This window comes from Alosa alosa, chromosome 10, assembly GCF_017589495.1.
Source record: "Alosa alosa isolate M-15738 ecotype Scorff River chromosome 10, AALO_Geno_1.1, whole genome shotgun sequence".
NCBI classification, from domain to species: domain Eukaryota; kingdom Metazoa; phylum Chordata; class Actinopteri; order Clupeiformes; family Clupeidae; genus Alosa; species Alosa alosa.
Window position 1 is genome coordinate 20,326,362 of NC_063198.1, and position 17,421 is coordinate 20,343,782.

At 47.4% G+C, this 17,421-nt stretch overlaps 1 protein-coding gene across 2 annotated transcripts in view; it reads right to left on the reverse strand.

The window, feature by feature from the left end:
- LOC125301526 (guanine nucleotide-binding protein G(i) subunit alpha-2-like) overlaps positions 1-17,421 on the reverse strand; it is a 77,253-nt gene that overhangs the window by 16,672 nt on the left and 43,160 nt on the right. For both annotated transcript variants that reach the window (XM_048254019.1, XM_048254018.1), the window contains 2 exons: positions 6,133-6,175; positions 853-994 (listed from right to left, as the gene is read on the reverse strand). In XM_048254019.1, the coding sequence (XP_048109976.1) occupies positions 853-994; positions 6,133-6,175 (185 nt within the window). The remainder of the gene's footprint in view (positions 1-852; positions 995-6,132; positions 6,176-17,421) is intronic.

Consider the following 17,421-nt stretch of genomic DNA (forward strand, 5'->3'; position numbering starts at 1 on the left):
TCGAAGTCCACGCACAACCTAAAGACTGTCCCCCCTCCCCACCACAACCTCCCTCCACCACTGTCTGCAGTCCTCACCAGCTCTCAGACCAACTCAGACTTGATGCGATGTCTCCCCACCCTCCCACTGAGCACGATCGGGCCCCTGCGTCCCCCACCCTACTGTCAGCACTCCACAGACCCCTACATTCATTTGGGCTCTTGTTGAAAGGGCCATTAGCATCCAAATGGTTATTTCCTGCTTTGTTTCCGAGAGCGTCTCTTACAACAGCAGCCCAAACAAATGACCCTGTGGCAGAACACTATGCATATTGATGAGGAGAGACTTTAGGGAGCAGGGTTATAGGCCTGGCACAGGGCTTTTGTGAGCGTGTGAGACACACACACACCATCTTTGCTCCATCTCTCTCAGTAATGGTCTGTCTTTCTCTCGTTCTATCTCCCTCTTTTCCCACACACACACACACACACACACACTCTCTCGCTCAAAATCGCTCTCCTTCCCTGCCTCCTTTTGTGTCTGTCTCCTCTTGACCTCAGATGCATTTGCGGCTTCACACATGTAATGTGCTGACGGTGCAGAGAGCAGGGGAATAAATGGCTGACCTCGAAGCAGCCCGTCCACCATCAGCCCGCCTGTCTGCCTCATCCTGTCCTGCCCTCCTCACACACACACTGACTGTCTGCCTGTCTGTCGCACAGTGGGACTGTCTGACTGCCAGCCTGCTTGTCTGCCTGTCTCTCTCTTAACTCACACTGCAGTAGATGCATGTGTGAGTGCCCATGTGAGTGTGTGTGTGCAACTTGGGTCTACATACAGAATGACAAAGAGCGTGTGTGTGTGCGTACTTACGGCTCTGGAAGCATCACCGTAGTCGATCTTGAGGCTGCCCATGGCCTTGATGATGGCCATGATGGACTGGATGGTGTTGCTGTAGACCACAGCTCTGTACTGCTTACACTCTTCCTCCGAGTAGCCATCCTCATGGATGATCCTGTCAAGAACGTGCACACACACACACACACACACACACACACACACAGTAAGTATAATGACCAACTTGTTGATTTGTTTCTGTACACATTGGATATGTGTCTGTAGACACAAACATACAACACACACACATTATACTTTTGGTTTATGGATTAAAACTTAAAAGGCAAAACCGATACCGTGTTAATATTCCTCACTAGACTGACACACATGGAGCATTCCAAAATAGCCCCCACAGATACGTTCCATTCACATGTCAAACGTGTGCTGGAGACTGATAAGAGGGTCCCTCATTACTCCGAGACAGAGGGCAGCTCAGGACTCCAGTGTAGCCTAGACCGCTGTAGAGGACCGTACACTCCAGCTAATATTTACATTAGCCGGGGAGAGGGGAGGGCGGCATGGCCCAAACACGAGCTTCCCAGCCTTAAATAAACAACCCCGCCACAGAGAGCCTGATCTAATCACCACAGCTACTCCTGTAGAAGCACTGCAATGGGACAGGGACTGGAGGGAGAGAGTGAGAGGGATAGGGAGAGGGGGAGGGAGAGAGAGAGAGAAAAAGAAAGAAAGAAGAGAAAGAGAGAGAGACAGATAGTGTCGGTGAGGCAGTCAAAGAGAGTGCATATATAGCCTATGTGTGTAAGCAAATATTGTGTGAGCCTATGTGCTGTGCATGTGTAAGCGAGCTTGTGTGTGTGTGTGTGTGTGTGTGTGTGTGTGTGTGTGTGTGTGTGTGTGTGTATGCGCGTGTTTGTGAGTGAGAGAAAAGAACAGAGCGAATGAATGGAGGAGAGAGAAAGAGGGAGGCAATGGGGAAAGCAGATGGTGATTAGTTGTGTAATGCTCCCGCCCATACTGGACCTTATCGGAATGCAGGAGGGATGGCTTGGAGTCGGGCCAACGCTGCCTCAAGAATGAGTCCAATGAGCTATTCCCCCTCTCTTCCCGTTTAAATGCCAGACACACACACACACACACACACACACAGGTAATCCAATGTGGGCTCCTGTCCCCCTTTTCTCTTGTTCAAAACAAGACAACAAAAAGAAACACACACACACACACACACACAGTGAACATAAATTCTGTGTGTGTGCGCTGTCCGTATAATGTCCTTAGAATTCTGTCTATGTGTGTCTATAATTTTTATAAAGATGGACATCTTATAAACACGGACATAATTCCTCAATATTTGTAACCAGCCCCACCACACACACATACTTCCCCGTCCCTTTATTTAAACCCAGTAGAGAGACAGACACACACACACACACAATGTGAATACCCCCCACCCCTCACTCCTGATATACACCGAGACAGTCCACTAAGGGCCCGTCCACACGGAGACGCTTTTTGGGTTAAACGCAGAGGTTTTGCTTCGTCTTGGCCGAGCGTCCAAACGAATCCTGTAAACGCACTGCCCGAAACCGCACTTTTTTGAAACCTGGTCTCAGAGTGGAAAAATCTGAAACCGTAGCCCTTTTGAATTCGTTTGGGCAGCGAAACCACACATCCTACTTGCGTATCGATGAGGTCATCGCTTCATGTCTTCATGGTTTCCTTGCACTAGCCAGTTTTGTTGTAGCCTACTCGGTCTGTTGTATGGCCTACACAGCGCGCAAGCTTTGGTCAATTTTTGTAACAAACAGTGCCACCTATAGGCCTGGGATATGAAGTAACGTGTTGAGTCGTGTTGAGATGGATCTGTTTGGACGCAAATATTCTTGATACGGTTCCAGGGAAGACAGAGGGAAAAAAAGTCGGTTTGGTACGTGTGGACTAGGCCTAAATCAGTTCTAATGATGGACTTGGCTGCTGCTCCTTAAAGAGGCTGGCCTGCAGCCCAGTAGTGCCTCTTGCCCCTGGTGAAACGGTACGTCGAGACGGTCAAGATGCTCGGCGTGATAACGACTTAAAAACTCATTTTGCCACGTAATGAGATGAGCTCGCATCTGCTCAAACGATTAAGAGTTCACTCCTGGAGGTCAGAAATTAAAAACAGGGTGCCGGTGAGCTTTCTGAGGGACATTCTGTCCTATGAGAAACAAAGCGGTTACAATTGTTTAGCTCAAGTTCTCTTCTTTGTTATGATAAATAGTTCAATTGCGCAATTCTCAAAAACAAGTTTGTGGGTGATGCTAAATCAATGTTTTTATCTGGATGCATTTCAAAGGAGCTGCAAGTAGCTGAAACTAATTAAGTGTGCGATGACTTCCGATGACACAGCTGTTGATTTCCAAAATGACAAAAACACCCCTACACACAAACACACACTCTCTCTCAGGATGACAAACCATGAAACCTATTGTTTCCCCCCCCAGTGAGTTCCCCCACTTCTGTCTCTGTGCCTCTGACACTGTGTGTAGAATTTTGTGTAGCTGTTGGAACGTGACAGCAATGAAAAGACTATTGAAACCCCTCCACTCTTGAGGAGTGTACGAGGGAATAATTAAATCACAGAGCCAGTGTGTGTGTGTGTTTTTTTTATGCATGCCTGAGTGTGTCCTGTGTGATTAAATTAGTGTGTTGCGGTCTGTTCATCCGCATGTGGGGGATCAGGAGAGGAACACTTGGGAACAGATGCACTTGCTGCAATCAACATGCGTCAATAACATTCCCCTCCACACATACACACACACAAACAATTCCAAACTGACATATGTGCCTTGAAGATGTAAATTTATGAATCTATATTATCAAACGGTCTGACGGTATTTGTATGCATACTCACGTATCTTCATGTGCACTCTCTTTGTGTGTGCGTGTGTGTGTGTGTGTCTGTCTGTGTGCATGCTTGTGTACATGCTCCCACATCTGTGTAAGCACATGGCTATGTGTCTGTGCAAATGTTTGTGTACATATGGTTATGAACTGTGCATGACATGTACACTTGTCTAGGGCCCTAATCAGTACTCCTCATTTCAGCCACAGCCAGCCCGCATAGCAACAGACTAGGACAGCATCTGCCAGGCCCACACCAGACCGAGGCCAGACATGGGCCGGAGCCGCTCAGGAGTCCTGTGCTGCCTGGATTACGGGGGCCGCTCAGCTGCATTCCCAGCCTTTACCCTTGTGTGGGAGACTGCACGGTTTCAAGGACAGGTAGGCAGGGAATTAGAGGCAGCTGGAAGCTTCCAGAACAGCGGGATTTCCGTTCCTGCTTCCACGGCACACAGCAGCAGCAGCAGGTTGCGCTCGGACGGGATGAGGGAAATCAACATCATCTGTGTGTGTGTGTGTGTGTGTGTGTGTGTGTGTGCGCGTGTGTGTGTGTGCATGCATGTGCATGTGCGTGTATGTGTGTGTGCGTGTGTATGCATGTGCGTGTATGTGTGTGTGTGTGTGTGTGTGTGTGCGCGTGTGTGTGTGTGCATGCATGTGCATGTGCGTGTATGTGTGTGTGCGTGTGTGTGCGTGTGTATGCATGTGCGTGTATGTGTGTGTGTGTGTGTGTGTGTGTGCATGCATGTGCGTGTATGTGTGTGTGTGTGTGTGTGTGGGGCGTGTGTGTGTGTGTGCGCGTGTGTGTGTGTTTACACTCCCCCTGCTGGGACGCCGTGGTGGATATAGTGCGGTGTGGCGTCCCCGATGGAATTAATCGGATGCTTAGTGAGCGATGCACACAATCATGCAGCTCAACACAAACACATACACACACCCTGCTGTGACCACTGATCACAGAGACAAACACAGACACCATCGACTTACTAATAGCGAGAAGAATTGCAATATTTCCAAGACAGAGAGAGAGACTGTGTGTGTGTCTGTGTCGATCTGTCCCACAATTTCACTGATGGAGTGAAAGCACATCTACTTGTAGCCCCTGCGATGTGGGTCTATATATTGTCCACGTGTGTGTGTGTGTGTCTGTCATAGCTGTGTCATGGGTGTGACTGATTAAGAAACATAATAACCACCTTTTTGTGCCCGACATTTGATAACAAAACCTCAATGTGAACCGAATGTGAACTGGACACACCCCTAAATGTATTTAAACTATTCACCACTGGCCATGCATTTTAGATCACCAAGATAGAGCACTGTGTGTGTGTGTGTGTGTGTGTGTGTGTGTGTGTGTGTGTGTGTGTGTGTGTGTGTGCGTGTGTGTGCGTGTGTGTGTGTGCGTGCGTGTGCGTCGCGTGTGTGTGTGCAAGTAAGTGAGAGTACATGCAAGTAGAAATCTGAATGAGATATTTCAAAGTGAAAATGAATTGGAATAACCCGCTAAACACATTAATCTCAGTTAGGCTGGGTGTTGAATGCTGTCCTTGATTTAAGAAACTTTGCATCTCACAGTGACCAATAGAGAGAACCTAGACTGTGTGTGTGTGTCTGTGTCGATCTGTCCCACAATTTCACTGATGGAGTGAAAGCACATCTACTTGTAGCCCCAGCGATGTGGGTCTATATATATAAGTGCCCGACATTTGATAACAAAACCTCAATGTGAACCGAATGTGAACTGGACACACCCCTAAATGTATTTAAACTATTCACCACTGGCCATGCATTTTAGATCACCAAGATAGAGCACTGTGTGTGTGTGTGTGTGTGTGTGTGTGTGTGTGTGTGTGCAAGCAAGTGAGAGTACATGCAAGTAGAAATCTGAATGAGATATTTCAAAGTGAAAATGAATTGGAATAACCCGCTAAACACATTAATCTCAGTTAGGCTGGGTGTTGAATGCTGTCCTTGATTTAAAAAAACTTTGCATCTCACAGTTACCAAAAGAGAGAACCTAGACTCTTCCGCGAGACGTCTGAGATGTCTCAGTTTCTAATTCTCTAATTTGATTCTAATTGTTTGGCCAGACGAGAAAGAGGGATTGTGTTTACTAGAGAGGGTGCTGGCTCCTGTACTGACTGACCCCTTCAAGCACAGATGGGAAAGGTCTGTGTCTGTCTGCTCAAGCTACTGAACATGTTGTAGTTGTGCGGATATTGTGTGGATATTTCTGAATAAGGTCTACCTCTCTGTGTGGGCAAGAGTGGGTTTTCAATGTGTGTAATACAAATTATAATGCATCTGTGAGTGAATAAGAACAGGAATGAGAAAAATGTGCATGTGTACAGTATATGAGAATATATGAAAGAGAGACAGAGAGTGTTCCAGAGGGACAGTCTGCGGCTCACTCACTTCATCTGCTTGACGATGGTGCTCTTCCCCGACTCTCCAGCACCTGCAGGAGAAACAAAAACACACAAGGCTCAAAATACATTCCAGTCTCCCCGGCCAGCCAGCCGTGCAGATGACCACCCCCACTTCTTTACTCCACATCTGGACTGGAGCCCTCCACCCCCCCCCCCTCCCCCCCACACACCCACAAAACAAGAAGCCCCAGACTGCAGCGGCCTCTCCACAGTGCATTCCCCTCTGCCAGAGTGGGGTTAAGACAGTTCAAAAAAGTAAAAAGACAAGTATTCCACAGACACAGACAATAATTTCCTTTAGAATTGTCTTCCGTATACATGTGTATATTAGAGATACTGTGTAATCCTCCAGAAAGGACAAAGATGAACAGCCTATACAGAAGAATGATGCTCTGCTTAAGGTTCATACTTCAACCAAACACTCACATGACCAAACCATTAGCTAATCTAATGAACACACAGTAGAGCTTCAAGATTAATAAACGCTAGGTAATATATTTCCCTGCAGCCCAAACATTTCAGCACGCATCAGTGGAAGATGGATCTTTCCCTTTGAGTGTGCCTGCATGCAAGAACACAAGTGTGTGTGTGTGTGTGTGTGTGTGTGTGTGTGTGTGTGTTGAAAGGGAAGCAGAGGGGTTATGTTCGGGAGTGACTGTCTGCTTGCTTTCATGTGCATGTGACTGTGTGGCTTTACGGAACAAGAGCCTTTTGCTTTAAATCAGAGTGTACAAACCATATGTGACTGTGTGTGTGTGTGTTTATGTGTAGAACACACACACACACACACACACACACACACACAGGCATTTTCCGTCTGTACATTTTATGAGGAGACCACACTCTTCCTTTGGCGGGGCGACTGCAAGGCATTCATCATCATTAGTGTTTAATAAAGGCATCTGAGGGCTTCTACAGACAGGAAGTGAGGCGCGCTCATTCCCCCGCTGTGTGTTTTCTTCCCATCGCCCATGGCGACAGCACAATGACGACGGCACACACAAACAGCAGCAAACAACACATCTGTGATATGTCTCGAGGTGCCAGGTCACCACCTACAGCCACGGAGGCCTGCAGATGGGCCGTGTGTCTGTGTGTGTCTGTGTGTGTCTGTGTGTGTCTGTGTGTGTCTGTGTGTGTCTGTGTGTGTCTGTGTGTGTCTGTGTGTGTCTGTGTGTGTCTGTGTGTGTCTGTGTGTGTCTGTGTGTGTCTGTGTGCGTTAGAGGGAAAAACAAAAAGATGTGTGAGACAAACAGGGAGCTCAGCGGTCAAGCTCTACCTGAATGCCTGTCTGGATGTCTGCCGAGGCGCAGTATCAAATGTCAAAATAACAGGCTGTCCAGTGTGCACACAAGCGCGCACACACACACCTTTTTATGATTGAGGGGATAAACACTAAACGCAATTGAGTGTAAGTGAGTATGTGATTATGTACTATGTGTGTGTAAGTGTGTGTGTGTGTGTATGTATGTACGTACGTACGTGTGTGTGTGTGTGTGTGTGTGTGTGTGTGTTGGATGGGGAGACTGAACAGATTATACCATCCCCTGAACCACTTGAATGATGACCTCAAACAGGTAATGAAATACGTCAGTGGACGGTCACACCTGACAAATGTTTCTCTATCTCTCTCTTTCTCTCCCTCAGACACACACAGACAGACATCAGAGGGCTGCCAGAGAAGAAGTGCCAGCCCTGCAAATGTCTGTGTGTGTGTGTGTGTGTGAATATGCACAACCATGGCGGTCGATGGTCAACAGGAGGGCACTGTTTGGCATGCCCTCACCCCCCATGTTGAGGCTAGAGGAACGTTCCCTTTCAGCACCCAGGAGCTGCCCACTCCTACCCCTGGCACTGTGCCCAGCACTGCCACAGCAAGCGGGCACACATGCTCAGCTGTGAGGCGGGCAGCTCTGTTTCTCTCTCTCTCAGCACAGCTGCCACTGCCAGACACACACACACACACACACACACACACACACACCTGAGGTACTTGCTACTGGTGGAGAGACTCAGGTGGACGTCCAGAGGCTTTGATCTGATGTGTATCACACAGTCCTTATTACTTGTGCACATTATTCTCTAAACAACTTTGGAACATTTTGAGTAATGACAGCATGTGGAATAGCTTTTCTTATTAACTCTAGGCCAACGTTGGAGTACGAAATGGTCATGCTTTTATAAATAGATTATTAGTGTGTTGTACAATTAATCATTTAACAGTGTAGTTAAACGGTCCCAAGGGCTGTGTGTAATATTTACCAGATAGACAATGATGGACAGTAGAATTATAAATGTCTGCTTTAACTGCCGCTATGATGGTGAAATGTGAAAGGCAGAGAGAGCCTTTCTGACCTCATCCTGCCCTTGCACCACGGTGTTTATGTTTATATCTTCTAGTTCTGTTTATATTTGCGCTTCCTGGTTATCACAGCAGGTGATGAACCCTGTGACATTTCATTTTGCCAGTGCCGTATCGGGGCGAGTGCCAGGCTCTAAAGTTCAGCTCCAGCAGGCCATCAGACTCACAGTGACACTAGCGCCCCCCCATCCCCCCGAGCTGCGTCACCTGCACCAGCACCACCACCATCTCCTCTCCTGCCGGGTGAACTCACTCACTCTCCCTGGAGAAATAGTGTATAGGGGAACCGATGAAATAAACACAATGACTGTTTTTAAATAGTCAAACTCTCCCCTCCTCTCTTGGCCTGCCTGCTGCATCAGAAGCCCCAGACTCCTCCATTACTCCTCAGCAAACATCACCGACACGGGCGAAAGCTCTTATCTGGCCTGCCTCTCTCTCTCTCTCTCTCTCTCTCTCTCTCTCTCTCTCTCTCTCTTTCTCTCTCTCTCTCTCCCCTCTCTCCCTCCTTCCCTCTCCCTCCCCTCCCTCCCCCTCCCTCTCTCTCTCTCTCTCTCTCTCTGATGCTACTGCTGCCTCCGGAGGGTAGGTGCAGAGGAATAAATCAAACAAATCTAAAATCAGGGAGAGGAATGTTTTCCTTTTTTTCTGACCTTCCCTTTACGCACAAACAGATACTCAGATGCACATGAACTCGTGCAGACACACACGCACGCACGCACGCACACACAATCTTCTCTCTTCCTTTGGTTGCTGGTGAGAGATTCCACACAGCCACTCAGCGTTCAGAGGGGCCCAAAGCAGGACGCTGACAAGACACACACACACACACAGACACTGCCTCGACCGCGTGCCGCTGTTTATATTCATGAGGCCAAAGCCCACACGGGAGTGTGTGTGTGTGTCTGTCTGTCTGTCTCTACCTCTCTCTCTGTGTGTGTGTGTGTGTGTGTGTGTGTGTGTGTGTGTGTGTGTGTGTGTGTGTGTGTGTGTGCGCGCTAGTGGAACAGTCCAATGGTTAAAGCAAAGCTTGTGAATAAAACATGGCTTCCCTGAGAACAGGAAAGAAAGAACTCGGTGCCCTATGAGTAGAAAGCAGCGAAGTGCATCAGCTGTAGCAGCCTCTAGGAGTCAGCAGGCGGCCGACTGGCCAGACCACGCTGATGATGCCCGGGGCACTAACAAGGGAGAGGAGCTCTTACCCGCAAAATAATCTGGACCCTGCCATCATGAATCTCCCACAAGTTAATTGTCTGCTGCACTAGACTTAATGATGGTGCAGGGAGTACTTTGTGTGGACAACAGGACATGTTTGAGTCTTCCATCCATGCAGGTTATTGGTTGGTTGAGCCCACACATCTTCCTCAGATAGGCCACTGTTTTTTTCCTTAATGCGTATTTGAATAAGTCGTGATTGCCTTTGCCGAGGACATCGCCCCCTCTCACGTCCCTCCACTGAGCCGTGACTACAACACAATTCACCAATCGGAGCACAAAAGGCCGAGAAATCACATCACAGCGCCGAGCATCACCCGCTTCAGAATGCAGTCATTATCAGATAACAGAGACTAAGATTTGTGTGAATGCAAAACATAAAGACTTGAAAGGATACACACTTAAGACGCACACTCACAGACACAGGGACACACACACCTGTGGAGTGGGATCAACTGAGAACAATCTGCGCTGGTTGATTGGTGTGTGGGGACAGCGGAGTCTGTTGTATTGCTCTGCAGTAGGGCCGTAGTCACTGTGGAGCTCATCCCAGACCGCAGTAGGGCACACACACACTTCACAGGAGGGCCTGAATATTTCATACCCGCTGGGCAGGCAGGGGGGGAGGGCACAGCTACAGCTACTCACTCACACAGTTACACCCTCTCCCCCTTACACACACACAGTCTGTGTCTCTCTCTCTCTCTCTCTCTCTCTCTCTCTCTCTCTCTCTCTCTCTCTCTCTCTCTCTCTCTCTCTCTCTCTCTCTCTCTCTCTCTCTCTCTCTCTATCTCTCTCTCTCTCTCTCTCTCTCTCTATCTCTCTCTATCTATATATATATATATATATCTCTATCTCTCTATATCCATGAACACTGAGTACACACACATACTGCTTTCACTTCGATGCTTGATGCAGTACATAACTTTTCATGCTTGCAAGAACACAAGAACAAAACAAAAATCTTCTTCCATGTACAAACAAGCCCAGAAATGAAAGTTGCCATCTAATTTCAGACAACACACCTTCCAAGGGTAACCATTCATAACCCCTGTGGATTCAACACACATCTTCTCTTTCCTCGGATTTCAGCCAAACCAGCCAACAGTAAAATATATCTGTCTACCCCCACAGCCATCTTCAAATCTATATATAAAAATGAAAGGGTTTACCTATCTAGCCCACAGGCACAAGTGCTCTTTAAACGTCCACAGGTCTCTCATATAGAGAGTTATGAATTGCCACTGATCTATAGAGGCAACCGATAGCTTGGAGCACGACACATCAAAGGCAAGAAACATTATCTTGACTAAGAGCTTCTTTGTGAACAGACAAAAAAAAGCAGAGCAGCTCAGCTCCTGGCCAGTGTCTCTGTACGGTGTACTAAGAAGAGCACCACTGGTCAGGGTACACAGGAGATGGGTCCAGGGCTGAGCGCTGACACGGAGGGAGGGGAGAGGAGAGAGGAGAGAAGAGAGAGGCTGAACAAGAGGAATGTGCCCAGTGGCAGGGCCGCCTGGATGATACTCATCTAATGGAGTCATGGTTTATCTGAGAACACCACTCCATTATCAGAGAGGACCCTTGAGGAGGGACAGAGAGACAGAGAGGGGGAGGGAGGGAGAGATAGGGAGAGATAGGGAGAGAGGGAAGAGAGAGAGAGGGGGAAAGAGATAGGGAGGGAGGGAGAGATAGGGAGAGAGGGGGAGAGGGAAGAGAGAGCGCATGTCAGAGGGTCGACGCAGCCAGCTTAGCTAGCTGTGCTGATCGAGCAAAAAATTCTGATGTCCCATTAAGACTGGAGAGAAAGATACAGAGAGGAAGGAAGGAAGATAGAAAGAGAGAGAGAGAGAGAGAGAGAGAGAGAGAGAGAGAGAGAGAGAGAGAGAGAAAGAGAGTAGAGACAGGACACAGACATAGGGAGGGAGAGGGACAGCAGACCTGCCAACCTTGAAGAATTTATTTTGAGTAGCACCTCGAGCCGAGAAAACAAAAATTGCTCACGTCGGCCTTCATGCATGCAGCCAAAAACAGACATAGCCATACTCGCAAGACACATTTTGGATAGCGACCCATCTTTAAATGTTGAATATCTATCTAAACGGGATCCAATGTGTTCCTGAAAGTGCAAACTGAATCCTTTACAGTAGCTCTATAATGTTGACAATCTGTTTTAGAGCCTAACAATCCTGACCTATGAAAACCACTTGTGTTGATAGGCACTGATGTGGGTATTGTCCATTTTCTTTTATGTGGGCCCTATTCGATCATGCCTGGTATTATACCTCTTTTCAATCCATTAATATTAAAGATTTATTTTGTAAAGAAATACATCTATCACCCATGTTATGCCAACATATCTAATTTACTTGGATGTAGGCTACAGTAGATAGAGGCTTATGGACATCTGCTGTTGTCAGTGTGTAGTCTATCCCTTTACTCACAATTACCTACCCTAATGTTTTGTTTATTTGTAAAAAAAAAAAAAAAAAAAATTCATTGTTCAAGTATTACCTGCTGACTAATGCAAACTACTGATTGCTTTTAAAGAATTTCACTTGCACGTGCACTCAAGTTTCTTTCAGATTGCAGTGTCTTTCTGCCATCTGTGAGGCTGCAATGATTAGACCTACATTATCCCAACTACAGTGAGAGGTGCGCGATCTCCGTCTATAAGCTTATTATTTGTTCTCACTTGTTTTCACGCTAATAATCAAGAAGAAGGATCCATATGCCTCAAAGAAAAAAAACAAATTGAACACTCATTAATGAGCAGCTCAAAATATTTTGCCTTGGTCCGCTTTCAGACTCGTTGAATGGCTGCATTTTGCCTTGGAAAGGTCCGCGCTCCATTAGCGCCTTAGTTATGAAAACTTCAACCATCAGCGACACATAGAAAATAGGCTAACTGAAACAACTCGTGAACAAGTAATAACTTTCCAAGACACAGTCAAACTATTAGGCCTAGGTGAATTTTACAATCGCACTCAGTGGAATATTTTTTAGTTTCACAGCAAAACGGCAGCTAGGGGACGCTTTAATTTGCGAGTGAACACTTGTTAAACTCACCTCATCAAGTCTTTCATTTAACCCACCGTTGGCGGAAGAAAAAATAACATAAAGAGAGGCCACTATGCTTTGCCTGTCATTTTCACTTGTCACTTTCTCTCTGTATCTCACCCTCGCATGAATTAGCGGGAGATTCACATGCTCAAGGAGCTTTCCGGAGAAGTTGGATGTCTGCTCGTTTTGAGTAGTTTTAAGTAAAAAATCGTAGCGGCGTATTTTGATCTCAAAATGCGTGGTTGCTACGCAAAATGCGTACAGGTTGGCAGGTCTGGGACAGGCATGGAAAGAGAATCTGCTAGAGACAGTAAAGGAAAAGAAAGAGAGTGAGACTGTGTGTGTGTGTGTGTGTGTTTGTGTGAGAGTGTGTGTGTGTGAGAGAGAGAGAGAGAGAGGGTGAAATAAAGAGACAATGTGTGACGGCAGGAAGCCAAAGAGTGTACCCAGGAGACATATAATGAGTAGGCTGCGCTGAGAGGAGCAGAAAGAGAGAAGAGAGGAGCGGAGAGATGAGAAAGAGAGGAAGAGGCGAGCCCAGCCTGGGCAGCCTGATTAAGCCAGACGAGACGTGAGGCTCAGGGCCCACTGGAGCTCCTCTGGATCGCTGGGTCTCCACCAGGGGGCCTGTTCTGATTGGTGTTCCCTCCCACCCTCCAGGTTCCCTTGGCGTAGGATGCCGTCCGCACACGTCCAGGCAAGCCAAAGCCAAAGCCAAACCCGACACCCTGTAGCTCCGAACAGCACAAGAGCCTCTGATGACCCCATACGCGGCACTAACTAACGGCCATTAAATGAGGATCAACACGGCCAAAGAACGAGCCTGAATGCCTTATTAGCAGTCATGACTGGGCCTCGGTCCTGCGGATGTGGACGCTTCCAGTCACACGCTCCACAGGAGTCAGGCAGGGAGGACACTGTCTCTCTCAGAGCAGTGTGGCTAAAGCAAATGGCCACCCTTATAGATGCCCCTACTGGAAAAGGTGCTGGGAGGAGATCAGGGGCGGAGGGGGAGGTGGAGGTTTTTTGGGGGGTATGAAGTTGGTTGCCTCGATACAGCAGCAGGTGAGAGGACCAAACTGATACATTCAACAGACATGAAGGCGAGGGGAGAGAATGAAGGGAACGGAAGAGGAGACCGTAAAGAAGAGGAAGGACAAAAGCGTGAAAGAGGGAGGAAGGAGGAGAAGGGGAAAACAAGCGAGTGCGGCTGGTGCCACGCTCTACTTGTGAAGACCCTGCAGATTCCTAGAATATGAGACAAGTAAATACTACCCACTGCCTAGCAACAGACAGACACCAAGGCCAGCGGAGAGCTGTGGCTCTGACAAATGAAATACCCCACAGCAGGAGAGGATGGGGAGAGAGAGAGAGAGAGAGAGAGAGAGAGAGAGAGAGAGGAAGAGAAAGAGAGAGAGAGAGAACAGGAGCTTCCTCTTGGGTTCGCTGGAAGTGATTAGGGAGGGATCAGTCATGTCTGTCAAGTGTCCTGTGTGGTTGAATGACTGTGGCAGAGAGAAGCCCTTATTGAACGAGGCCCATTAAGCTGATTGGTTAAGAGCGAGACCAATAAATCCTTTAACCAATAAAATGTCTGGAACTAATAGGGTGTTGCTCATCAGCAAATCCCTTAACTACTGACTTTATTAAACCTCAAAACTTTCAATCAAACTTTAATAAAAATAAAGGTTTCAAACTTCACCACTGACGCAAACATTAAACGTTTTTTGGGAAGCTTTTTGTTAGACAGCAGGGAAAGTGGTGAAGAAATTGCTTCATTACCCTGCGGCCACGCTGCATATTCATCTGACCTGCCTGACGAGGGTTTGATTAAGGCTAGCAAGCAGAACCAATAACGCAGGCACAGAGAGAGGGGGGAGCGAGAGAGAGAGCAAGAAAGGGAGAGTGAGACAGACACTGAATTCTCAAAAGGATAGGTAGAGGGGGAGAGAGAAAGAGGGACAGAGAGAGAAAATAAGGTAAAGGGAGAAAGAGAATGACTGCAGAACAAACAACGAGAGAGGAAAACAGAGGAGCAACAAGGGAGGAAATCTGCCAGGAATCGCCATATGTGTGGCAGCCTGTGTCTAGTCCATGTGTGGCGTGTGTATGTGTGTGTGTGTGTGTGTGGCGTGTGTGAAATGGAGAAGGCAGGTGCAGTGGCTCACAAAGCCCGACTCTCGCCAGACACCCGTCAGCAGCGGATCGGAGTGTCCAAAATCTCCTGGCCAAGCGGGAGCAGGTCTCCAGGGATGTCCGTCTGATCTCACCACATCTAATCGTGGGAGAAAATCAGCGCTGAAAGGCCCCAGCAGCGCACCAGGGACAGATCTGCCACATCCACCCCCACCTCATATCCCCACACGGAGAGAGGAAAATAATATATCTCTTGCCATCACACATACAGTAGGAGTGATAAACGAAAACGGCTTAATGCACTACCACTGGCTTCTCGATCGTTCTCTGCCTCCATGTTAGTTCTGTGTCTTGGAGAATGTCGGCAGGCGCTGGCTGGTTCAGCTTCAACAAGTAACGGGAGACAAATTGGTCTCCCAGGAGGGAGGGCAAATAGCGACGGCGTTTCTGACCCTGGGGGACAATCTGTCTCTCGCTAATTAAACTCTTAACAATTAAATAAAGTCAAATCAGCGACAGGAGCATGACCGTGCTTGTTATCGCTCCCGATGCGCATGGTGGTGGGTATTGATTATTTAATTTAGTGAGTGAGGCTGATGATAAAAATTATTCCCATGTGGATCTAAGGATAACTTACAAGAGAAAGAGATATCAAGACAGGGCGTCCTTGTTTGGAAGGTGATAGATTGAAAAATGAGTTTTCCTCCATACTGTGACATGGTCATCACTCAAATGACATAACCGTCTAAATGAAGTGACAGAACTCACACTAGTCCGCCATTCGTCTTAAGAACTAACATTTGCACTACACTGGCAATCTGATCCGACTAAATCCATGCAGGGCTTGAAGACCTGCATGTTTCAGCCTGCCTAGATTGCTGCGGGATCTGTGTGGTGCAGGACTGGCCCTAATCCGGTCCAGCCTCTGTACCTAAATGAGCTTGGGCACACGTTCCTCTTCACTTTTATTTATACATAAAGCAAGGGGATAATCCTTGAACACTTGTTCAAAATAAAGCAGGGATTCATGGGAGTGGGAAGAACCAGCAGAACCAGCAGAACCAGTTTGCAGCTGTGGGCTCTGGCTTGGGCTTTACAACTCAATCATTTCATCTGACACAACATGTTTGTAATAGAGAGGCTCAGAGCAGGCCTCTGGATGTCTCCTCCCATCTTACGAGTACGTGGTTTGGGTGGCGAGAGATTTGGCAAAAACGGCGTGTGAGCGGAGCTGGAACGACTTGACTTTATTTGTTACAAAATGCAGCATCTGAGTTGAACCAGAAGACCAATGCCATTTCATGTTGACAAGACAAACCATTACTGAATGCTAATCAGCCTTTCAGTATCTTACATCAGAAAATGAGGGGTTGACAGAGGCCGTTAGATAAACACTAGAGATGAGACATGCTAGTTAGGCTTGGAGTTAAGAGTTGGAGCGGAACATAATTTCCAGCTAGATGGCACTTGATGTATTTTTGATGAGATCTGTGTGTGTGTGTGTGGGGAGGAGTGAGGGAGGAGATCTCCAGAGCTGTGAAGGAAGTGATTAAAATGCTGCGGCAGAGACGTTAGTTAACATGACTGACAAGTCCGCCCTCCATCTAAGAGCGGGGCGGGAGAGGAGAGAAAGCAAGGAGCAATAGAAAAAGAAGAGAGATAATGAGGGTAGAGAGGGGGAGAGAGATTTATCGCTGGCGGTCTAGGACTCCAGCATTTTGTTGATGGCAGAGCAGAGTCCATTCATTCCCCCATGAGACAGGATGATTCATTGGATACCAGACCAGCATTTGTCTTGAGCTACCACAATCTCTGCTCCGGTCTGCAGACAAGCTGCTGACAAACTAACTTATAATTACACAGGACACCAAGACCCACTTCATAGGCGTCCAGATGGCATGAAAACTGCTGAGAAGCAGCATGATATACGAACTCTTCTGTCAAGCGCTTTCAAAATGCCAATTTACCGTGTGGGTATTACGTAACATAAGCACTTAAGTCTTAAGAGAGCAGGTGGTATTATAACTCTGGAGGGTCACAGTGACTGACCCACTCCACTGGCCTACTCCCAATTATTTTCCCTGCCTATTGATTGTGTTTCTTCACAGCTCTAGTATGTCACTAAGCGTGCTAAGAGGAACTAGGAAATAAACAGAGTCTAAACATCCTGTGGCTTATTATGTGGCAGAGCAGCACAGACGGTGGCGTCCATTGTGTGCTCCTTGAGGGGAGCGGTCTGCCGTTTCTTCACTTCCTCTTCCTGCTATGAAGGAATGCGTTCTCACACTGCCAAAGGACAGCGTGAGGAGAAGTGCTCAGCTCAACCCCACTGGCCTTTGCCATCGTTACGCTGCGTGGGTGGGTGTATGTATGGATGTATGGATGGATTCAGTGACATTTATGCGTGTGTCTGTTCATTTATTTAACATTTGTTTAGGGGCAAAAATAGCAAATAATTGTTATTGCTTTGATGATATTGTAGTACAATACAGTACAGCA